The 25225-nt window shown below is 44.1% G+C and overlaps 3 protein-coding genes across 3 annotated transcripts; all 3 read right to left on the reverse strand.

Moving 5' to 3' along the window:
• Positions 1 to 6314: 6314 nt before the first annotated feature.
• LOC121615222 (RNA-binding protein MEX3B) lies at positions 6315 to 12440 on the reverse strand. The gene is made up of 4 exons (XM_041949484.1): positions 12181 to 12440; positions 11050 to 11625; positions 9400 to 9644; positions 6315 to 9262 (listed from the first exon to the last, which is right to left on the reverse strand). Exons 2-4 carry the CDS (start codon positions 11558 to 11560, stop codon positions 8045 to 8047), a joined length of 1974 nt encoding a protein of 657 aa, XP_041805418.1. The 5' UTR covers positions 11561 to 11625; positions 12181 to 12440; the 3' UTR covers positions 6315 to 8044.
• A 1120-nt stretch (positions 12441 to 13560) lies between these two features.
• mbd3a (methyl-CpG binding domain protein 3a) lies at positions 13561 to 20945 on the reverse strand. Its single transcript, XM_041949488.1, has 7 exons — positions 20803 to 20945; positions 19822 to 19987; positions 16897 to 17034; positions 16128 to 16218; positions 15837 to 16014; positions 14419 to 14574; positions 13561 to 14287 (listed from the first exon to the last, which is right to left on the reverse strand). The coding sequence occupies exons 1-6, from the start codon at positions 20814 to 20816 to the stop codon at positions 14424 to 14426; spliced, it is 738 nt and encodes a 245-aa protein (XP_041805422.1). The 5' UTR covers positions 20817 to 20945; the 3' UTR covers positions 13561 to 14287; positions 14419 to 14423.
• A 1539-nt stretch (positions 20946 to 22484) lies between these two features.
• Positions 22485 to 24935, reverse strand: LOC121615225 (cytochrome b-c1 complex subunit 10). The gene is made up of 3 exons (XM_041949489.1): positions 24880 to 24935; positions 24009 to 24139; positions 22485 to 22875 (listed from the first exon to the last, which is right to left on the reverse strand). Exons 1-2 carry the CDS (start codon positions 24927 to 24929, stop codon positions 24019 to 24021), a joined length of 171 nt encoding a protein of 56 aa, XP_041805423.1. The 5' UTR covers positions 24930 to 24935; the 3' UTR covers positions 22485 to 22875; positions 24009 to 24018.
• Between the last annotated feature and the right edge of the window lie 290 nt (positions 24936 to 25225).

The raw sequence follows: 25225 nt of genomic DNA on the forward strand, positions 1-25225 counted from the left end.
CCCTCCACTCAGCCTGTCCTATAACACATCACACCTTTTATACGCTGCACATGTGATATGATGCAGCGCAGTACAACAACAAAACCATGTGAATAGATTGAGAACGACCACTTTGCACTTTTGCTTCTCTGTGTCTTCAGGAGAGCAGTCCTTGCCTAGCTACGCTCCGTCCGTCCGTCCGTCCGCTTGCCTGCCTGACTGTGTGTCGTTCTTCCAGTCTGTCGTCCTTTCTGTCCCTCTCGCCCCTTCCCCCCGTCGTTTGCTCTGCGTAGCCCCCCCCCCCCCCCCCCCCCCCCCCCCGGTGTGATGTATTGTGTAAGTTGGAGTTCAGGCACAGATCTAAGATCAGCTTCCTTTTTGCCCCTAATAGAGAGAAAAACACACGACAAACTGACCTTAGATCAGTGTCCAGGGGCAACATCACTGCTAGTCTGTCCTGTAATGTACTAATGTCCTGCATGTTGACCCCAAGAACACTGTGATTCACTTTGCTGTAAACATGGCAACCGCTCCCCTCCCACACAAAAAAATTGGTGCCTCCAGTATTTTACCTGTGTGAGCATGGTGCATATATATCCCCAGTACAATAAGGATTTATAATAATGACCTGACTAACCTTCATTATCGTGGAGAAAACACAGACGGTGGAGAAATGCTGAGCCTGATATGTGACGTGTCGATAGAAGCGAAAGTTGTGGCCACAGTGTTTGTCTTTTTCTTTTTTTGCTTCACATCACAACAAATGGAGCAATACCCCTAACACGTCTCACTCACCTAGAGTGCACATTAACTCCAAAAAGGGCTACGGGATCAGTGGACTGGGATGTCAGTTTACACACTAATACATACTGTCCACACTTCTGTTGGCAAATTGGCCCACAAGGTTTCCCCACGTGCCCCTCGTCCACCTGCCCTGCCATAGAAACGCCGCCACACTGCAGACACACTCCGGTTCTGAAAGGCTCTCACGAGTGACGCTCTGATGGAACTTGAAAATCAAACCCAGGTGAAGCCTAAAGGACACACTCGACAGCTCGGTGTAACACTTTCCTCCTGATTGCCTGCACACGCATCTGAACCCATCTCTTCAAGGCAATAGTGGTTTGTTTGTGTGTTCACTGAACCTCGTGGTTTTTTTAAGAGCAACCCCTCTGTGAACACTGCTGTGTCTTTTGTTATTGTGTGTGTGCATATGTGTGAAGGTGTGTATGTGTGTGTTGGGGGAGGGGGGGGCTGATTGTCCCACCTGCAAAATGGACTTTGAGATTGTGAGCAATATATTGTACCTACATACCCAAAATGTATGCGCTGTCAATATAACTACAGCAGCACCAACTGCAATATCCAGATCCAATGAATGGGAAGCTTATGATTCTTTGTGTGTGTGTGTGTGTGTGTGTGTGTAAATCACTAAGATCTTTTATTTAAGGACTCATAAATTCCAATTCCTGTTGGAAGAGTGGAAGCTTTTTCTCACATATTTTGGATAAGAGAGAAGAGGAGGAGGAAAGTCTTTTGCCTTTAGTAGGACCAAATTTGCACGAACTAGATCTCAAGTTTTTTCAAAGAAAGAAGCCATCGGAGTCACCGCCAAGCATTTATGTTGTTCAAGACTTAGTTACAGTCTCGTCACGTGCATAAATGGATCTCTTTACCTTTCACTGCAAAAAAAGAAAAAAAAAAGGTGAGCAAACGCTCCGTCATAGTCCCGCTTGTGTCGTGGTCTCTTTGTGACAGCGAGTAAACGCTGCAGTCGGTTTCCCCGTTGCTGTGTGGGGCTACACCAGACGTCACTGCTGGCCTGTCACGTGTTGTCTTTACTGAAAACTGTTGAATTCTACCAAAAACAAAGCTTCTGAATGTTATTTAGCCTCTGCAGAGCCTTCTTCCTACGATCAAAGGGATAAATCCGAAACCACGACTGGCTTGGGGGCACCAACTCATGCCTTCTTATTTAGCGTCCAAATTTCACTTAAATAAACGAAAGGATCATGAGTTTAACTGTGTTTGATTTGTGGGTGAACGAGCCTTTTCAAATGAACTTTTCATCCACATTTAAAGGTGCAATGTGTACGACACAAGGGCACTCAAATAGGGGGGGGGGGCATATCACGAGAGTAACCGCTAACGGATGCTCACTATACTCTTTGCTGTCGTTAGCTAGTTAATACAGTTAGCCACGCGGCTATGGCCCTATTAGCTGACAGGAGTCTGCTGGTACCGAGAGCTCCGGGTCTCTAGAGGCACAAAGTAGAATTACAAGGCAGGATGGTCGTTGCACATTGCACCTTTAACACAGTGTGCAGTTACATAGTTTGTGTGTGTAGTCTAAGTAAAGCCAGGGCTCAAGACAAAACTTGACTTGTCAGGTTGCAGCTGAAGAAGCAACATAACAATACCGTCCAGTTTGGGGCTCGTTGGTTGCCTGCTTCATGTATGTACGCACACACACACACACACACGCACTGACGACACCTACACACACGTCTACACACCGATCTCTGCTCAAGCACAAAAGGGCACATGTAAGATGACACACATGCATGCATGCACGCCGACACAACTCCGTGGAGACCAATGATGCCCACCCTGTGAATAGAATCAACTTACAATTGCATGATGGGAAACTTTATCGTGCCAGCACGTGTCTCTTTGATGTTTGTTTTCCTTGTTTTTTTGTTTTCAGCTCTGTAATGATAAGTTATCATTGTTCTTGTTTTTTTAAAACGCTTGTGAATACGTCATCTGTAACCAATAAGAATGTAGTGTGAACACAGAACTCGCATGAGAGAATTATTTTCTACTAAGGATGTTTCTAATTTGTTTCTTATCGTTATTGATCGTTCTTTAATGAGGATGAAGTGGAATTGGAATGCAGCCTGATTGTGATCTGCTTCCTATTAAAAGGACAATTGTGTCACAATCTAAACGCCTGCTTTGTTATTCCTCCTGTGCTCCCTGAGAATCACATTACAGCAGTTTGATTTACTCGGTTTCATCTCAAAATACACACATCTAACGTACCTAACAGGAGTCTCCAAAGCAGCAAGTTAAGAAAACGTGTGCACTGAAATCCCTTCACTCATAAGTGAGACAGCAGGGTGTACTATTGATACAAAACCCACAGCTGGTACGATGGGCTTCAACACTTCAGTGAGCGCACAGTCTGTCTGACCTCTGACCTCTCTGGAGGGGGGAGGGGAGTGTCACCCACTTTACACAAGCTGAACCAGATGTTTCAGCTCCTTCTCCACAGTCCATAGCGGAGGTAGTGGAGGGGAAAAGGCCGTTTCAGTTAGTTTGAATAAAAAAAAAAAATCAGTTGGACATTTTGTCTTTAACGTTACTCTACGTATTAGATTACAATAATCATCATGTGATAAAGGTGGAGCTCCTTTCTTCACTTTGTTTTTTAAATTCCAGCTGAAATGCTGAAAGTTTGGTAAACACAGTGTTATACACTGCTGGTGACCCTTTTGATTGAGGGCTCCATCTAATGAGTATTTTCTTTATTTCTCTATTAAACATTTGAACTATAACATGTCAGAAAATAATGAAAATCGCTTACATATTTCTAGATCCCACATTAACGTCTTTCTTTTAAATCTTTATATAATGTAAGACAATCAAAAGCAGCAGATCCCAACATTTGAGAAGCTGGTTCATCTTAATAGTTTACATTTTTGCTTGAAAAATGATTAAGTAACCAGAATTTCCCAGACTCTAAACTTTCATCCTTAACTTACTTGTTCTGTCATACCAGTACTCTATGAAGTATTTAATTCATGATGATAGAAAACAGAGAAAAGCAGGAAATCCTCCCATTTTGGGAGCTTTAACTTGTTTGAAAAACGCACTGTCGCTTGATAAGGGACTTCAAACACTTGAATTAAAATGGTTTAATGTTCTGCCGACTAGTCATTTCAGCACTTCTTCTAAAACTCCACCAGAATCTATGTAAACGTTCGATCCAGGCACAACCCAGCGCCCGAAACTAATGTCTGCTCTCAGATTCACAAACATGTCTGAACTGCAGATTTCACATCCACCCACTATTCATGCTTTTATCTGCTGCAGGTGTGTCTATAGTGCCACCATGTGGCAGAGACGCAGTCATTCCAGTGTGCTGCACATGCCCACTCTGATCAGAAATGAAGACACAACACACAAGTTCTTATTTTACAGTAAAAAAATGAAACAAAAAACAAGACTTTATTAAAGAAGCATAAAAAATAAAACTCTTGATACATTTCTCATAACCGTCAAGTCAGCTCAAATTATATGATTATACAATTTTCCCGGCTCACGGTTAAAAGGTCCATAAACTTTCAAATAAAATATATTTCAATTTTAAAATTTCTTCAATAATTTTCTCATTTTGTTATAAATTGCCTATATGTAGTACACAGGAAATAAGGAAAATAAAAAAATGGAAAATAAAAATAAATTTGAAGTAATAAAAAGGGTCACATTATTGTCTGGGATATTTAGGTAAGCAAATAAATTGTAAAAAATAAAATGTGTAAAAAGTTTTTTTTTATCTTAAAAATTATTAGCTAATGCCAGGTGGCTTGAAGACATGCAGATGGTTAACTTACAAATAATGATACATGTTCTTTAGAAACTACACTTATCTTCAATTAAGTCATTTTGCTTTTGAAAACAAGATCCCAATGATTGTATTCAGGGTATATACACACACAGGTCAGGCCTGAAACCTAGTTTGCTGACGTTTTACATTTTGGTTCTGCATACAAAGAGAATTAAAGCAAAAAATAGGAGAGCGGAGGCTTGAGGGGCGTCTGTCACCCCTTACTGGCGTGGCTCTCTTCGCATCCCCCCCTCTAATCACAAAAAAAGGTCAGAGGTCACTGGCTAGCATGCCTCAGGAAACCCTGTTTTCAAACCTTTAGGAAGGAAATGGGGGAGGGGATAAGTTTGGCTAAAAAAAATAAAAATCAGCAGTCAATCTGAAAAAATTGGTACCTTTTTAACAATTAAACTACTGTACACTAAACCCTAACATTCTCTCATTGGCCAGAAACATCCTGGTGCGAAATCCAGGATTTACATTAGAACCATCTGGCAAACACAACACATTTTATTCCTCTAACACATCAAACTTGCGACAGTTTGAAGAAGGGCTTTAAAGACGGGCGGCAACAGACTCACACAACAGTCACGACTGATCTGTTCAGACACACTCGCAGCCCTGCATCCGTTCAGAGTTTTGCACGAGTACAAGACGAAATGCGACGTCTGACATTGGGGCCCGACCCGTTTCAACCACAACGAGAACAGGGTTGTCAGTTCTACAGTGCACTGGAGAACAAAAAAAGGCCTCCCCACTACCGACTGTTCATCGCTGTGTTTCAGTAGGGAGTTGCACCAAAGCACCATGGGATAGTCTTCAGAAAGACTACCGGTTCAGCTCGTGGGCAGGTTTTTCCTACATATGTGAACACATGAATTAGTGCACTGCTGCGCTCAACCAGGACAGCGGTTTATTAGATTCCTCTGTGGAGCTACAGACAGCAAATAAGTTTAACATTAAACTGGCTGGAGCACCAAAGCACAGCAGCAACTGCCCATTTACTCAAGTAGAGTTACCCTTTTTTCCTCGACATACTGTACAATCTGTGACTACGTCCAGGGAGGACACATACGCCTGCGACGCCCTACACCGAAACTGACAGGCTCTGCATGTGATGACCGTGTAGGAACAAGTAGAAAAAAATAATTAAAAAACGACAAGCAAAACATTCTGCAGCTGCTGGGATTTGAACACAAATAGTGTCTGGAAGCCCTGGATGACCTAGCTACTAGCTGCCATAAAGGATAAGTTGATTCTACCTACTGTGCGAGCCTGAAAAATGTGATCGTGTGTCTGTGCAGTCAGAGGAAGCCCTTTGAGGATTAGCTGTGTCGTTTTAATTCTGTTGTCATGGCTTGTCTCATTCTATGAGCTGATTCCATGTATGTTCAAAAGGGGCCACTAATGGCAACCGTGTACCATCGCGCAGACACCGCCCAAACCATACATACAGCATTAACACCACAGGAGGCAGTTACTGCAAACTCACACTGAATTTAAAAAAAACAAACAAATAACACAAAAATGCAAACAGATGCAACCACCTCATCTGAGTCACTCAATAATGTTTGGAAACATAGGACAAGTCCCAAACGACTAACCATATAGCGCACTACGCTTAGCCTGGAGAACAGCGGTATACGGGTACGACAGTGTGTCATCAGAGAGTGCCATACAGCTTTGCTGTGAGAGTGGGGTGGAAGACCAAAACTACCAAAACAAAAACAGTAAGAGCTGTTGCTTTTTTTTTTTTTTCCTTTTTAGAGGGGCAGGGAGTTACAGTGCATGGGGGGAAAACAATTGTTCAATCGAGCCCCTTGTTACTGTTTCGTGTGGGAGGAGCAGCCGTCTCTCCTGAACCTTATTGGACAAAACATTCATGTGTGACAGCAGGAAAGCCCTATCTTCTCCTAGAGTTTCAAAATAAGTCTGTTAGCCACACACTCGACAGTCAAGAGTCAAAAACTAGTAGAAAATGCTAAAATGAGCTGATCTAAGTGTAACAGACGAGAGGGTGTGAGGGGAAAACGTCCCGGCGTGGATGGATCGGAGCATCGCCTTCATTGTAAGACTGTGAGGGTGAAGGGGAGGGGAGGGGCGGCAGGACAGAAACCAGACCTTCGCATGGTGAGGATGCATGATGATGCCGATGTAACCCACACCATGAGAGGGCATTATTCACACACACACACACACACACACAAGTTTGCGTAGCAATCCTTGTTATGACATTGCATTGAGTTCCATTCATTGTGGACAGCCTAACCTCAATTCACACTGTACCCCTAACCTTTACCTCAGAGGACCAGGCTTTGGTCCTCATGAGGACCTCTTGTCCCGACAAGGTAGGTGTTACTAATACTTTATACCAGGAACAGTCCCCAGTAGGTCACACAAACATGCGGCCACACACACACAGGAGAGAGCGAGAGAGAGAGAGAGATTGAGAGAAAGAGAGAGAGAGATGTAAAGGGATTGTCAGGCAGCCCAAACGTACAGAAAACTGACCTCAGACACATTCCTACAGGATCACTAAAATGGTGCATTTCTCACCTATTAAAGGACAATTAATGTGAATCAATGCAGCAGCCACATTTGAAATGTGGGGCAGACTCATCCAAATTCATCCGACAGGTTACTGAATCTGATCAAGAGACGTTTACTAATAGCTTTCATTTGGCATCACTGATGGCTAATTTTTTGTGTGGCAAACGGGAAACAAGAATTCATCCTTAGGATGTCCCTTGGGTGTGCTGTTCCGCTCGGTGCCTGACTACACGCCCACCTTTAAAAAAAGTTCCACGCACTTACAGAAAAATAGCAACCTCGCCGCTTTGTGTCACCAACAACGGCATGGGTGAGAGCAGAGGGGAGGGCGAGCGAGGGATCTGTTGGAACAGTTCTGTCACGAACAATAAAATAAGGAGTAGAAAAGTGCAGGCCTCATTGACAGCTTCATCGAAAAATATCTGTTAAGTACAAAAGTGTCAAAAGGAAAGGCTGTGAGAGAGAAAGCAGGCAGAGATCTGAAGAAGCCAGAATGAAGAAATGTTGAGACAGACCGGCGGCCGGCAGCGCAGGCTGCTCCGGGTCAAAATGAAGGCCTGAAGAGAGATAAGACACTAGTTTCCTTCCATAAGTTCACCACCGAGAGACTGTCTGAGCCCCAACTGCCTGCAGACCAGTTTCAATTAACTTCACTCTGAAAATAAGTCATTGTCATTATTATTATTATTGTTATTATTAATCTTGACAGTTATCAGCAATAAAATCAACATCCGTATAGTATCATCATCTCTATTAATGTATTTATTATGGTCCATTGTGTGTGTGTGTGTGTGTGTGTGAAGGTTATTAGTGTGAATCCTGCCACAGCTGGTGCCCCACTCCAGTCTTCCTACTGCCCCACCTCATATTTAACCCCCTAGCCCCCAACCCCCTGCAGGGGCATTAGGAGAAGATGCGGATGCACTGTGTGGTGGGGGTGTGGCAGACGGGGCACTCTGGCTCTGCTGACTGGCAGATTTGCCCGGCACACTCCATGCAGAACAGGTTGTGACCACAAGGCACCAGCGCTGCGGTCACCTCACTCTCGAAACACACAAAGCAGTCCCTGTTGATCCCGGGGCTGACGCCGACCAAACCTGCGACCCCGGGGCCGGAGCCGCCTTTCAGCCGGCTCAGCATCCCGGAGCTGAGGCCCACGCCGCTGCTGCCTCCCTCGGAGTCAGTGGGCGAGCCGCCGGGCAGGGAGGAGGCCGAGCAGGAGGAGTAACCGGTCGACGAGCCGCCGGAGCTGGAGCTTGATGCTCCGGAGAAGGAGCCACCTCCTGCGCTGCCGGACTGTAGCCAGGATAGAGTGCTGAGGGGGTCGCTCTGGGCACGACGGGCTAACGGATGATCCAGGGGGCCCACGCCTGTGTCCTGAGGCAGAGTCGGAGACAATCGTGGAGTGATGGCTCCGCCGCTGAGGCCACTGCTGTTGCGACGGAGAGGCTGCTGCTGGGAGGAGCCGGCTGTCTTATTGCCTGTTCCACCGTTGACGAAAGGTGCCCAGATGTTGGAAGCACTGAACTCAAAACCCAGTTCCTCCGAGGAGGGCAGCCCCGGGGTGGAGTCGCCCCCGAAAGTGAATCCTCCTCCAGCACTGCTGGAGCCTGTGCTAAAGGGGCTAGTGGGGCTGCCGCCCTCGTTGGCCTTGCGAGTGGCGTTGAAGCTGTCTGAGCTCATCCCGCCGTTGTGCGTGTGATAGGCGACCGAGGAGGACATCTTCCGGCCGGAGGCATGGTGCATGGACATGGGAATAGGAGGAGGCGGGGAGGGTGGAGGAGGAGGGGGGGCAGAATGGTGGCCCGTAGCTCTGGACCACAGCGATGCCCCCAGCCCTCCGCTCAGGGAGCCCAGGCCTTCTAGACTGACATCAGTGCCGTTGGAGTGGAAGTCATTGTCTCCCTGCAGGTCTACAAAGGTTCCAGTTCGGAGGGTGATGTGGGTCTCGATCTCCTCCCTCGCTCTGTCCACGTTCTCCGGCATGCCGGTCACTTCAAACACCGGGTCTTTCTCTCGACTGGGCGTCACAATGTAGGTGTGAGTCTGCTGCTGGATGCGCTTGATAGTTGCTCCCTTTGGTCCAACAACTAAACCAACTACTCTGTAGGGCACCCTCACCTGGATCAGTGACAAAAGAAAAGTTTTAATGTTTGAAAAGAAACAGTTTCAAACTACAAGACAGAGAACAGACTTACAGCTACATCAAACATCTAGTTACTGCAGCCTAATGACTAAGCCCCGGGGCCTTTCTGTACCTGTATGGTGGTCTGTCCGGGTAAGTGTGGTGGTCCGGGAAGAGAACCTCCTCCTCCCCCGGGCGCTCCGGCTTTGCAGCGAGACGCCCGGATCATAGAGAAATGCTCGGCCGCAGACACTATTTCCCGTTTGGCCATCTCCACATCCTCCCTGCGTCCCGTCACGATGAACACGGGCTCCTCGCCTCTGACCGGAGTCTTTATGTAGGTGTTTGTTTTGGCACGTAAGGCCTTGATCTTACAACCTGGAGGATGCAGAAGCACATTCACATCAGTTTTATGACACAAACGCCAAAACACTACATACACACCCACGCATATACAAACACTTTCATTTATTACAGTCACACATGTAAGTGTGATTATGTTATGTGTACACAAACAGTGCAATAAACAGTTGCAATATACACTCAGCTAGCAGTCATCTGCCTTAATATGTGATTTTGGGCGCTGTTGTTTCTAATATTTTGCTGCCCTCGTAAATATAAATGAGGTGGACAAAATATTAAAAACACTTTTTGGCTATCTTACATATTTTTGAATATGCACATTAATAATGAACCAACAAGCGTTCAGCTGGCTGCTGAATGCTCAAAAAGCATCAGCATCAAAGCGTCGCCGTTTCTAACAAAGCGACGAGTCCTTTTCACGTCAAAACAACATCAGCAGAAGCGGCAGGTAAGCGGGACGTGCACGAAGAGCCCGTCTGCACAGACAGCGAGTCAATAGCTGCTGCACCGCCTGTGTCTCCTGCTCCTCCAGCTCCACCGGCGCGGGGCTCTGTTTCTTTAAATATGGACGCTCCGTTCCCGGCGACCAATGGGGCGCGCGGAGTGTGATGTCATTCTGGGAAGCAGAAAGCATGGCTTTTTCAAACAAAGGGAACAATGCCGTAACGCTGCCGCGGCTGTGACGGCCCAGCCGAACCCACAACACCGGCCTGGTCCAAGTGTGGGACGCACGCCGGTGATAACCAGTCGGGGAAAAGGCCCAGGTGTGTGGGGGAACGCCGCGGCTCGCACGCCAGCGAGCGAGCGGCATCGGCAGACTGAGCTGGGTGCAGGGCGTAACACCGCCCAGTCCCGTGTTTGTGCGCCTGCTGCCCCGTTTCAGCCTAAAATCTGCTCAGCGGAGCCACTAATAATCTACCATAAACGTATACAGGAGTCAGGAATGCGAGTTCGCTGTTCAAAGCTGCCACTTCAGCTTTGTGGTAGAAAAAAAGTAGCGTTTTTCGGTGTATTTCCTTTGTTTGGTGCAGGCTGCTAGACATGTCCAGACTCCCGACAATCTGCCGCTTTGTCTGACCCTCTCCCACCCCTCCCCCTCCATCCTACTCATCAACCACACTCACTCTGTCAAGGCATTGTCCAAATACTGTTAAAGAAAACGCAGTTGTAAATAAGAGTAAGTGCGGCTTTTTAACGGGCTGCCCCGATCATTTTACCATTAAAGGCGCAGACAGTGAGCGCAGCCACAGCAGAGCACCAGGCTCGGGCTGGAAAAGTTCAGAGACCCCTCCTCTCACCAGGCAGCCACCCAAACAAAGAACAACCAGGCTGCATGCTGCCCGAACAAGCTGTCCACAAACATGAACGCCAAAATAATTATTTAGCAACAGCAGCTTCTGACATACATGCACGCTCTTACCTTGTCTCCCCACGATCTCGGCCACATGCTCAGAGCTGGGCACGGGCACACATTCAGTCATGTTGACACTTCTTTTCCTGCTGCAGAGGACGGAGCTTTGTTCCCCGTGTAGCATGGAGTGCGAGCCGGCCATGTGGTACCCGCCCGAGCCGTAGTACTCCGGGGATGGAGAGCAGGACGTCGGCGAGTCTCTGGACCCGTTGGGATGCTCCAGCATCTGGAGATCCACGTAGCCTCCTCCGCCCACACCGTTGCAGCCCTCAGAGCCGGGACCCTGGGTCCCGTCCAGAGAGTCGACTAGTCCGCCGCCTCCGCTACCACCGCCGCCCCCACAGTCCACCTTCTCCAGGGCCATGAGTGACAGCTGGTCCAGGGCGAAGCGGAGCGCCTCTTGGTGGTCCTCTTCCCGGGACTCCTGGTCTGTCTCCCGGGGCAGACCGACCCCGTTGTGCTGGCTACTGATTACCACGTCGTGGTCCATAATCTCGGGGTGGAATAAAGGGCTAGGCATAGTCTCTCCGTAGATCTCACATCAGATCACGGATGCCTGTTTGTTGGGAGTGAGCTCACCCTCTTCTGAAAGAAATTCAGAAAAATAACAAAAATGTAAAATCAAAAGTGTTGGTGTTCATTAAACACACAAAGCGAGACTGGAGACGAGCACCGTGGAGCCGCCGATCATTGAGAAACAACAGCATGCATGAGGAGTGTTGATTTGGGCGCCTTGCTTTGTCTGTTGTTGCTCCTTGTCTGACAACTGAAACCATCCAAGAGGCTGGTTGTTGGATCAGGATAAAGCATGTCCGCTTAAACACAACTGAACAAAGTATTTCCTCCCGCACACATGAGCAACCTCTGTGGCACTAACTCCAGACACTCTTGTACGTGCTGCTCAAATTAAGAAAAAATGCGGATAAAAGAGGAAAAATAAGGTGTTGTTAGCATCTACAGCCAAGCTAACAAGCTAGTCCCACACAGTCGGCACTCAGTCACGTTGTCGACCCCTTTGTTTGGGAGCACCACAGCTAGCTGGTTAGCCTTGTTCTGACAGTCGAACTTGTGCTCAACAGCAAAGGCAGCCGCGTTGTTTTTTTTTTAAATTAAACAAGTGCGAAAACCACACGAACTTACTTTATCTTGCCTTTGTCGACGAGATCCTCTCCTCGCTTGTCGCCCAGTTCTTGGGGGAAAGATGAGAAGCAGTCAGGAGGAGGAGGAGGAGGAGACCTGTGCTGTGCAACGCTAGCAGCTAGCGGGCTAGCTAGCTAGCAGGCTAAATGGGAAGGGGGGGCGTAGGAGAAAAACGTTTTAAAACGAAAAACGGGCACTGTTGTTTTTTTCTCTGCTTGGAGAGTCAAAGCATATTCCTGGAAGTGTCACTGGGTCTTCATCCTGCGCATCGACAGGGAGCGCACCGCTGAAATCCAAGGTTAGCAGTTACCTTTTAGTTAAAAAAAAAACAGTGATTCTCGGCTCTCTGCTGCTGCCTGACCCCGGTCGGTCCGCCGCCTTTGTCTCGCCAGGCGCACGCCGCTCCGTCTCCCGCACACGGCACTGACGTCACCCGCGACACAACAATGGGTTCAAAGGCCACATGCAGCAGGAGGAGAGCATCCACGCAAAGCCACCGCTGCCGCTGTCACTGCCATTGTGTCTGTCAGCCTGCAGGATACTGTTTTATTTCCCTCTCTTTAATCTATGTGTTTGCGTCCTGACTGTGAACGCGGTGACACGTTTGAAAAGAAAAAAAATGTGGTCACGGTTGGGTGTGTTCATCATGGCTACCAATGAGGTGTTTTGGGTGGTCCAACAGCACTGAGTGATTCTCATGCAGTGTGTGTGCCACCATATATTTATGCATCCTAGACAATAAAAATGAATAAATGGAATTATAGAGGGGCAGTAGGTTCATTTCCAAGCATGTATATAGTTTGAATGCAGTACACATGCCTCCTTTTATTGAACCATAAGTTTAAATAAATAAAGTATGGCTTCACATTTATTTAAGTTTATGCCCATACAAACACTGAAAGTGTTAATGACTGCTGTGATTGTTCCTCCTGTCCATACTGGCCATAAAGAGATCCCCTCCTAAAACGACTGTTTTTAGTACCAAATTCCCTCTTTGTGTTTCCTTACTGGGCTGGAGTAAAGGGATAGCAACACAAAGAGGGAATTTAGAACTAGAAAGGTTGTAACTTTGGGAGATGCTAGTTTCGTTTGACTGGCAAGGACTGTGATTTTAGAAAGGAGGAATTATTACAGCAACCCATAACATGGCCATAATATACATAAAGGCATGTGTATTGTTTTAAATAGACTTAAAGGAAAATGAATTGCAACTTTGATGATAAAAAATCAAAACCATGGCCACCTTCCACAACCTCCAATACTTACAATAATGACAAAATAAATGACGCTGGACGCTAGACATTAAAGAGTTGCATTTAATTTGACAGTGACACAGTGGCACAGAGACAAATAATGAATCTCAGAATGAGGTACAGTACATCTTGTTATGAGGTACATCAGCATTGGGTTGGTTTTTTTTTTAATTTTCTGGAGGGTACACACTTTTTCTGTTACTGTTTAAACTCAAATGCGGTTGGCAAAACAATACTGATCATTCTTTTGTCAATACAAATACCATCATTTACACTCCAAAATCCATGTAAACTCAGGTTACTGTGAGAGATAACAGTACTTTGAACTGTAACATCTTTAATCAAACAGGCTAAATTTTAACATTCACAGCCACAAGAGTGGTTGTATGCATGTAAACATACTGCAACCTTTCTATATTTCCAAACATAAACACACTATCTACAGTGCCAGAGGAAAATATAAAAGAGCCACCTGTTCAGGTAGAACAGTTAAAAAGAAAAATACACTTAAGAGGTTCTCCACACACACACACACACACACACACACACACACACACACACACCAGGTTTGTGTTTTCAACTTTGAGCTTGAACAGCTGTTAACTAAATGTAACACTGCATCGTATAGACCACCATCCATAACTGCCACATACATAAGTAGAGGTAAACATGAACTGAAAATCAAAGCACCCTTGCAGGATTACATTGTCCCGTGTAAAAAAAACAAAACCTGCAGAATTTCTGCATTTAGGATTTAGGGTCTATTTCAATTAGAAGTGTATAAAAAATATTCATTGGGCCAATTTTTTTTCAAAATGAAAGGAGTTTACCAGCAAACTTCATGTCAAACAAGCCTGTGGAGAGAGGAAAAAAGAGACATGTTAGGGGCTGTACTGCAGTTCATAACGGTGTACAACGATCACAAAGTGGCAATGGATGAATCAAAAGAAAAAGATTCAGCAACACTGGAAGCGGTCCCCTGTACCTTGGCTATAATTCCTCCTTGTCCACCTGCTCAACCTTTTCCTCAGCTTTGTTGGCTGCTGCACCAGCAGCGGTGTCCTCTATATGAGCCAACATATCAGCTGAAAGGGCTTCCTCAAGACGCCTCCTCACATTCTGCACCAGGTCCTCCTGCTTCCTGAAGGACGCAGACCAGGAGAAAATTAAAAAAGTGGCACCAATGAAAACGAACCTCTCATGTCTAATACTGGATGATGAAAATGATTTAGTTCTAACATTGTCACAAGTCATGTACATGCAATCTTGTATGTTCAGTCATTGTCACCTGACAGCCAGCAAAGCACTGTGCAGGTGCAGTTTAAGCCTGTATAGTTTCACTGTGAGAGAGGGTCTGTGCCCCTAAAGTCTCACCATCCACCAAGCAGCAGCACAGGACTGGATCAGTACAGGCGGTGACACAGTGTGACCTGTCCAAATCTGCCACCAATTAGGTCAGACTACACAATAGTACAAAGTACATAATGGAGGGTTAGTTGAAAGAAAGAAATTTGTGAATAAAAAGAAGAATTTGTGAAGGAGAGCCTTGTTGCAAAGCTGTGGTGAGTGTAGCTGAAAAGAGGAAAAACTGCATTTTCCTACTCGGCAAGAACAAAAGCTGCTATGACACCTGAATATGCTGCCGAGTGTGTCAGTCCAGTGTGCAAAGCAATGACGAGCTCAAAGCTACAACAACCTTCCTCTGCTCCAGTTGTCTAAACTGGATGTACATCCTGAGGATTTTCCCAGTTTGAGGAGACCTGTGCTGAAGTTTGTATCTCTGTTCGGGACGACCTACTACTGAGAGCAGATCTCTTCAAAACTGACTCTTGCGAAGACACACACCCAGAAAACCAGCCGACAGGGGCATCATCATCATCATCATCACTCTCATCTGACATCGCCTCACCAAAGAGAAGCAGTTCTGGCCATCACATTAAAGGTTAGTGTGATACATGTGTTCAATAATTTAGTGTGACCCCTCGAGGAATGTTACAAAAATTGAAACGGCCCTTTGCAGAAAAAAGATTTCCCATCCCAGATCTTAACCAAGGATCTTTCCATTCCAACAGCAGTGGATATACTCAAAGGAAATTTTAGATTCAGCATCCAAAACACAACACTTCAAAATTGGTGAAGTCAATGCATTAAAAAAACAAAACAAAAAAAACCCTCAACACCTACCTACTGAGCTCAATGTGTTGTTTGTGTCTGTTTGTGTCTCTGTGTGTGTGTCTCTGTGTGTGTCTGTGTGTGTGTGTGTGTGTGTGTGTGCGCGAACTGCACTTTTACAGTTTGATTCATATTTGACACCTTGAACGGCCGCCTTAAAAAGATCATGTACGTTTTCATGACACTGGTGAACCCGATGGTGAGGAAACTGCGGCTGTGTGAACACCTCACCTGATGTCATCGTCAGTCACTACGAAGGCTTTGCAGAGAGGCTGTGTTGTGTTGAGCCAGACTCCAGGGTTTTTCTCCACGGCGGCGGTGAGCTGCCCAGTGACAGGAGCCGGGCTGGTGTGCAGGGCACTGGCGATGGCAGAGAGCAGTGTTTTATCTGAACACGCAGGCCCGACACCTTAGCAGAGGGCGATAGGGAGGCAGGCACAAGTCAAGCATCTAAAACGAATAAATAAAACCATCCAGCTTTGAATCATACAAGGTTGTCATGTTTGCTTTGGTTACCCTCACCCTGTAAGCCTTTGGGAAGATCCATGGTTTTCACCAGCTCCTCTGCGATATCAAATGCATTTAACCCGCTCAACTTCCTCTCCCAGAACAGCTGAAGGTCGAAGGAAACCAAAAAACACACAAGAAGGTTTCGTTCACAATGTTTCCCAAAATGAAAATATACATCATCATCCTTTAGAATAATTGGTATATAATAATGAACTAGGTTCAATAAACCTGTCAGCACTCTCAACATAACAGCAAAGCTAAAAAGAGACATAACAACAGCAGGTTTTATGCTGGTCAGCTATGTCTCACTTGCCTTTCTATAGTACAACCCTGATAACAAAAAAGTGTGGACACTGTCTAAAACGTAAATAAAAAAAGAATGCAATCATTTTCACCAGCAGTGGTTTTAGGAAATGTTCCTGATGATGTAGTAACATCCTTTATACAATCATGTGTTTCACAAGCTGGTTTCTGAAGCCTTCCACATCTCTCCCAGTCTTTTGTTGCTCTCGTCCCAACTTGCTTGAAACATGATGCTGCCATCAAATTCAGAATAAGCAGATATTTACAAAAATCAACGAAGCTGATGATGTAAAACAGTAAATACATTGTCTTTGTGCAGTTTTCAATTGAGCAAATTGTTTTATTTACATTGAACTCAGAACATTTTTGGAATCAGGGTCGTATCAATGGCAGGTTATTTTTTGCTGAAAACGCGACACAGGACAGAGACTCTAAAGAAAGTTAAAAGAACTGAAATGTTTTCTGCACTCTGACATACCTGTTTGGGTTGGTCCACAGCCTTCTGCGGGTCCGTCTTCACCTTATTGTTGGGATGATTTGTTACCTTGGTTACTGGTTGTTTGAAGATGGACGCTGTCTGTCGAACTGGTAGTGTTGTGTTTAAATCGGGCTTGGCCTTGAAGAGAGACAACAATGTGGTTGATTGGGCAACATTCTAAAAAACAGCTTTGACCAGTTTTCTGTTACACAAATATAAAACTGTAGAATATGACATTTGTGAGCAGTTACTGTACGAGTCTAATCTGTTGGTGGACCAGGGCTACAGTTGCCCATATGTCGCTCTACGGAGTGTGAAAGAACAATGCAAACAGTGCAATGAACTGGAGTGATTGTTATGATTCAAGAATTGTTTGAGGGAAAAATCTCCCCTGAAGCTGAAAAGCAATGATAAAACATCATGTCAATTTTATCAGGCACTATATATCCTTTTGAAGCACAGTCATAAAGTGTCTGTGAGAGGTTTACCAGCAAAGAACAAAGCAATCTATGGCTACTCTTTAATAGCTACAGGTAGGAATGCACCTATACCACTTTTCCTTTTATTCAGAGCAAGTACAAGTACATGTGGGTACTTGCTGATGCCTCGTACCAAAATAGTACTTACCATTACAGCTTAACAATGACTTTGAAAACATGTTTTATTTCCATCAGAGGTCCCTTACTTTCTGTTAACAAATTACACCTACAACATGATGCTGCTGCTGACATTTGAACATTCAACTCTGAGGTTTCCTGAACAAACACGGCGCTGCCACTCAGATCACTTCCACATAACTTGCAACACACTCAGTGGATTTCAGGGCCGCACAACAAGCAACTGTAGCAGCAGCCTTTCACTTTCCAATCTACTGCTGAGAGGGATCTGCGTGACCTTTGGGCCAGAGGGAAACCTCACTTTGTTAACTACCCCCCAGCTCTGCAGTGGTTTGTCTTCCAGAGAAGTTGTGGTCTCTGTATGGTACGTCTCGAACTGAATGGCTGAACCCGCTGCTGCACTGCTCATCTGCTATCTCATCAAACACACTGTCCAGCCTGCTGCTGGCCTGGGCCTCGCGTAGCTTTCTGGCAGGTGGCTCAGATCTTCCTGCTTGTCTGCCTCTCCTCCAGACACCCTCCGCAGCTCCAGCATCACCATCTGCTTGGCCCCATAGCAGTGTTGATGTTTGAGAAAAATAAAACTATGCTTAACTACTTATAGCTGGTAACAGAGAGGCTGGTCTGAAAGTTTTGTCATAGTGACGAAGCCTGACACACCCACACATACATTACCGCAGATTGAGTACAGTTGCAATGCAGTAGAGTGGGTTTTTCCTGTCAGTGCAGCATCTGGGCGACCTCGTCTGTTTCTTTGGTCTCTGAAGCACAGCCACAGCAGGCATCACATCAAAAGCCAAAGCATCAGAGGAACTCAATTTTCGGGTTAACTCCTCAAACAGAGCCACAACAGATAGGAGACTTTTCCAGAAGTGTCCGCTGATAAGCTCTGAGACTGCTGTGGAGGGGAGCTCAAATTTGGACACAACTATTCCCAGACCCCATTTCTACTTGGTGACAGTCTGCAGCATGTAGTATGTGCTGTTTCTGCAGGTCTGCATGTCTTACTGAAGCCCTCTTATACGCTGGCTGAGCTGCACCTGAACGTCTCCTGGAGGGAATCTGTCAATGTGGAATGTTTAAAGTGTCCAACTACTTTAAGTCCAACTGCCACCATATCAGCCACACCTATCTAAGACAAAAGACCCTCGTTAACAGCCAGCTGGAGGGTGTGAGTGACACACAGCAGGCTAGAGAGTTGTCCCGGAGCACAACCTGAACAGAACTTTTCAGTATCCCCCTCGTCTGGGTGGTCCGCGAACCAAAACTACTTTGCTTCTCCAGCGACTCTCTGGGGAGTAAAATAAGATAAGATGAGATAAGATAAAACTTTCATCCCCAGCCGGGGAAATTTGGGCATCACAGCAGCATGTGAAAGCAGTGGGAAGAAAGATAGCAGCAGAGGTAGAGAACATTCGGGGAAAAAAAAACAAAATACAAAATAAAAAGTACACTTTATATATGTACATATTATACAAGCAAAATGGAATTTGACTATATAAAAGAAAAATAAAATACGTAGAAAAAAATATATATAAATCAATCCACTGTGTACTGGACTGACACTGTCAGACCAAATATCACTGATGACGGTGAGGGCCAAAATGTCCTGCAACAGGCTGTCCATGTGCTTTTTCATAAAGTCATGCAGCTTTGGCCATACGGTTTCTGTGATGTGGTGACAGCCGGGAATCTTTTAACTCTGCTCCAGTGAACTGAGAAGATGACTAAACCCTCTATTATCTACACGTGACAATGGCTGGTAGTTAAGAGCAATGCACTGAGTAAGAGCTTTGGTTATTTTTACTGCCTGTGCCTCATCTCTGGACATTTTCTCTCGCTTCTCCAGCATTTGCAGCAAAGTTGGTTGTTGTTGTTCCAGACTACTGGCATTCGCAAACTCCTTGAACTCTGCTTTGTGCTTGTTATTCTTATATTTTCTCAAATAGCTTGTTAAATGAGCTACTCTTCACTCCTCCATTTGACAGTTTAGCAGAACATAATCTGCAGTCTGCGCTACCTTTGTCATCATCGCTCCTCCTAAAATATCTCCAAACTGCTGACAGTTCTCCTCGTCTGCCTGCCTGCTCAACTGACACGAGGTTATCACGATGCTGTTGTGAAGTGGTATCAGTGCATCTTCAATGATAACATGAAACAATCCAAGGGAGGTGAATATGTTTCATGGGCGTTGTGTTGTGTGTAATTTTATAGCATCTAGAAATCAATGAGAGAGCACCATGTACATTCTGTTTGGGGTTTCTCTGAACAGTCATGTATGCCTCATAAACACCAAACCCAGACTCACCCTGATCTGATGGTTGATGTCATAGAGATGCTTGTGCCTGCTGCGTTGCACTTTGGTCAGGAGGGACCGTCCAGCCATGGCGTGGCCGGGATTCACATTTGTGTGAAGGTTGCTGCCCAGACTGCGGACGATCTGGGGCTTGTTGAGAAAACGCTTCACAGGTACACTAGAAAGAAACAGAGAAGTCATCATCACTACATGGACCTCTTCAAAAACCCAGGAACTGAATCACTTATGGTTCTGGACACCCACTCAGGGCTTCTCTAAAAGGACTGGACCGCTTCACATGCTGAGGTAGATTTCTGAGATCACCTGTCTGCACATAACCTGAAAACATGCCCTCACAGGTGTAATAACAAAGAGTCAGTCTAGCACGCACTATTTTTTTAAGAGGCATAATCAGCCAACGTGAGTGAAAACATCGGTGCGGATGTGCTTCAGCTGTGTAGGAGCAACTTTAAGCTGCTGCTGTAATGCAACAGACTCGGTGCCTGTTCAACAGTACCCATGTGTTGAGAGTGATGCAGCTACTCATTTAAGGGACTTACTAGCAGATAAATCGGTGGTGATCCACACATGAGGCAGCAAATTCTTCAGCTACGACTTCTATCTAATTATCCTGCTGCTGTGTCTTATTTCTTCTACACTGGCGTAACTGTGCCGGGGCCCAAACGCACCGCAAGTCAAGCGTGTGTAAACAATGAAACTTAGCTAGCTAATCAAGCTAGCAGCGTTGGAAACGTCAATGTACCAACAACCGGCGCGATAACTACAGCTCGAAGCTGCGACTTTCTAACCACAATGAACCCCAAACTACCAAATGTCTACATTTAGCTAAAGTGACAAAAGTTTTAATAAGCAAGACCCGATCGTTTGCTAAGTGTTGTTCTCAACAGCAAAACGCTCGTATGCATGCGTGCATTTCCTGCACAGAAACTTTTATTTTAACAACTCCTTCGACTACACGTGTAAAAGTCTTACCTTCTTTGCTCCATGGTCTTGGTTGTTTTGATTTTCTCCCCGTGATTCTGGCTTGTAGAAGATAAGAAGCCAGCTAGCTGCCTATTATTGCAGTCATAATACTCCGCCGAGTCTGGTTTGTTATCGATCGCCGATGCTGTTTGTCTCCCGTCAGGACCTTTACGGCTGTAGATCACTCCGCCAGCCTTGTGGCTAATGAGCGGAAGACATCCGCCACACTCCTGTAAACTAGTCCGAAGAAAACACATGTGTATACATTACACGCCGTCAGAGGTGGAAAGTAATTGAACTAAAATGAATAGTTTGAGTAAATGAAGTATATTTACTCAAACTACTATTTACGCATTTCTTGCACATTTGTACTACTGCTACATTAAATTTTAGAGAAATACTGGTGCCTTAGTCTTTTAACTCACAATGTGTACTTGTAGTTAGTCACCTTGTAGACTGAGTAGTTGCATGATAAACATGCTTTATAATAAAGGAAGACACATACATTTAACTAAATACAGTACTAGTAGCCTACAGTAGTTTGAGATTTTAATGTTGGACTAACTATATTAAAATGTCAGTATCAAAGGGCCATTCTGCATGATGAGTAGGTACTTGTGATACTTAGTACATTTTGCTGCATATAGCTATGTACTGTATATATATATATATATATATATATATATATATATATATATATATATATATATATATATATATATATATATATAAACATATATGTATATATATTATATGTAAACTTTTATTCCAGGTTTGCTGGTAAATGAGTCCATTTACATTATTGCCTTACTACTTTCACTTTAAGGAATCCTTCTACAGCTGCACTCAGTAAGATGTTTGTGGCAATTCTGTAACCCCATGGCAACCTTTAGTTACACTAGAAAGTATGTATGTATGTAGTATGAGACTTGTACATCTTTTATGTACAGATAAACTATCCCAAAAAGTAGCCTCACCATCTGAAATCAAGACTCAGGACAGTAACAATTGTTGCACAACTATCAAAACCCAATTAGTCACAGAGAGGGGAACACAGGGATCTGTCTGACGCGCTGAATCAAAGGAGGGAAATACAGAGCCGCTGTAGTTTGACTTTGTTTATTTGACCCTTTAAATTCCAGGTTACCTTCAACATACAATCTATTATTATATATTACTGGACTATATGATGGTAAAACTTGGCAGTCAACAGAAATATCAGCCCCTGCCTCCTCTCTTCCTGTACCAAGCAAACAAATTCACAGGCAGGTGCAGGTGATATTCATCAGGCAACCACTCATCCCAGTGACACACTCACACACCTAGTGACAGGTAAGAAATACATCCCTGCCTCTATAACAATCATCTCAGATTGTTTGGCTGCTCATTTAATAGACTGTGTGTTCTGATGCTTTGTTTTTATCACTAATGTTCATGAACACACAAGTCAAACAACCTGTATTTTTGCATATGATCAGTTATGATATGCCAAGTAATCAGAGACACAATTCAGGATTTTTATTACTCTGTCCGTCAGTAATCTCACACTGTGTTAAGTCCAAGCACACTTTAGCCAAACTCCACTGATGGAGCTGTATTCAGGATACAAATAAACTTCAATTTGATTTTAATTGTAAGTATGAACACAATATCTGAATCATTGCAAGTGAAATAATTACACGCAACAACAATAAATTTTACATACTTTACTTCTTCTCTTCCAGACAATTACAGCATGACATGAAATACAGATTTTTCCATTTGTCAATCAGGTTTGATTAACAGCACACAGAGGACCGATGAGCACAATAAATACCTGACCCCAGACTAAGAAGGACGAGAAAACAAAAGTCCATCTATCATCTGTTTTCATATTCCTTCCATTCATGCCGTCACGGGTTGAGGAAAGTTGAAATGTCAAACTCCAGTGCATTTAAAGAGGATGCTGATGGTGAATAGTTCAATGCGGACTTGACCTGCAGGATGAAGATGACAGCTTCCAGTGGCCCGGCATGGACCTGCTGACCAGCTGCAGCAGTTCTTGTTCAATGCTTAAGTCTTTGTGTAAAAAACGGCACTGACCTGACAAGGGAAAACAGAGCCATTAGGTTGTACAGTAGACAAACAAAATCAAAGCTGAATGGACAATCAACAAGTCCAGTGGAAAAATGCTCACGAGCATTTCACTCGGAAACTCTTATGTCCTTTTGCTCATAAATTGTTGTTTTTTAAAACTAGATTAAAAAAAAAACACCCTTAATATCCAACACTGTTTAAGAACTCTCTTACAGTCTAAACATATATATTTTTTAATTTCCATGCTAAATATTAGAATATTTTTATTGCATGTTGGTTTATTTTATTCTAGTTTCTTAATTTTATTTTATAATCTTTCTTATTATCTTGTTTCTAACATGGGGGTTGCAGTGCAAATTTCATTGACATGTCATGCTCAATGACAACAAAGAAATCTTGAATCTTGAAAAAACAAGTAACAAGCAATAATAAGTTTTTCAGGCATTCCTGTCTTATTAGAAGCTGCTACATATGATCTTAAAATAGGCTACTGTCCTGGATTCTGGTCTCTTGACACCTCTAAACTATGTGGCATATTGTTTCTGAGTTCCTGAGTGTTTCCCAGTCACTGTTGTGTGTTGCCACCAACATCAGAATTTAATCAAAGGAATGGCATTCACTAGGAGATGAGGTTAACCTATTTTTACCAGAAATAGCACTTGGGATTCAGTCAAAGGCACTTAACTTTTGTGTTGGACCACTTATTAACACACTGCAGTTTCATGTTGGCACATCAACCAGATCGGGAAGTCTCAAGATGTTGAGACTAAGGGTGATTTCACACATAACCTGTTTATGTTTCGTTTCAGTTAAAATGAACTCAGGTCAGTATGCCCGGTTAGTGGGGTTCATTTGGGCTGGTGTGAAAGCTATCTCACGAAACCTGGTGTGGACCAAACAACCGGACAGTAACCGCTTGAGTAGGTGGGTCTCTGTCTGCTGTCAAGCTGGAAGCAAACGAATCAACTACAGAATTTTATGATAGGAGGTACGTGATTTTTGCATGATTTCAAAAGCTAAATTACTAATAAAGCGGTCTTCTGGTCATTAACTGTTCAGGAGGAGGTCTAATAATCTTATTCATCACATGCTGCTGCACTTCCTCCACTCTTACTTCTGCAGTCATCCCTTGGACCTACCTGAGTGCCACTACTCGTCCCTCTTGAATTTGCCGCTGATGTAGGGAACATAATCTAAAAACAATCGCCAGTCTGTGAAGTGGACCAGAGCGACGCCTCCAGCTGTGCCCCATACAGCCAGAGTTGGGACCCTATGGAGTAGAGAACATTGTCAAGATTTACTTATTGATCTTCGATTTAAAGCGGATACACTCTTAATGAAAAACATCAGACAACTTTTTAGTTTCACTATTCCATTTCCATGAAACCACATATTCATTATAATGTCAGGATATTAGGAAATCAAAACATAAATCCCAATACTATTAGAGGTCGAGTTAAAGGGTCAAGGGTCAGCAGCTGGAAATTATTTATTTGTACAACAAATATCAACCAAATAACTGCAAGAACATCAGCTGACAGACTAAGTAAACATTTGGCAAAGGGCATTAATTTGACATTATACTTGATTCCTGTAAACTAAATAATTACTGTACTGATTATCTTTTGTACTAGAATATAAAGAAAATAATATCCCAGCCTTTCAAATGAGATCAGGCAGCTAGCTAACCGTTAGCAAAGTTAGTTGGTGAAATTAAACGTATTCAGACTAGGTAATAATGGTATAAAAGTCACATCTTTTCGGTGTGATCAACACTAATTTTGGAAAATGTAACTCTTACTTTGTTAATTACATTAAAACTGTTATTTTAGCCATCTTTACCCTGAGTTTAGCTGACAGATAGCTAAAGTCAGCGTGTCCCCACAGCAATGACCTCGGCTAGGCTAAAAGCTAATGTTAGCTAAGGACACATCAATGTTATGCTAGGCAAAAGTCTGACTTCTTTCCGCTTTTTTTACCACTAGCACGATATTTAAAAAAACATCTTACCATGATTTGGCAATGGCCACATACTTCTGACCGATTATTTTACTGATCATTGTGGCTGAAATATTTCCTCCTAACATACGACGTGCCGCTTCCAAAGCCGTGAAGGACTTCCGCTTCTTGTTTGCTCACTACGGTTAGTACGGAAGGTACTTCCGGTTAATCGAAAAATAAAAGTCCCTAAAAATAAAAGGTAAACTATTGTAACCCAATTAGGAGTTCCCGTCTTACAGAGATGTCAAAAATAATTTATAATACCTTTAATCATTCAGATTACATTGTGCTAACTCCTAAACACATTTATGTTTTTTTTCCAAATCGCCTCATACCACTTACACACAACAAAAAT

The sequence above is a fragment of the Chelmon rostratus genome, chromosome 12 (genome assembly GCF_017976325.1).
Source record: "Chelmon rostratus isolate fCheRos1 chromosome 12, fCheRos1.pri, whole genome shotgun sequence".
Taxonomy (NCBI): domain Eukaryota; kingdom Metazoa; phylum Chordata; class Actinopteri; order Chaetodontiformes; family Chaetodontidae; genus Chelmon; species Chelmon rostratus.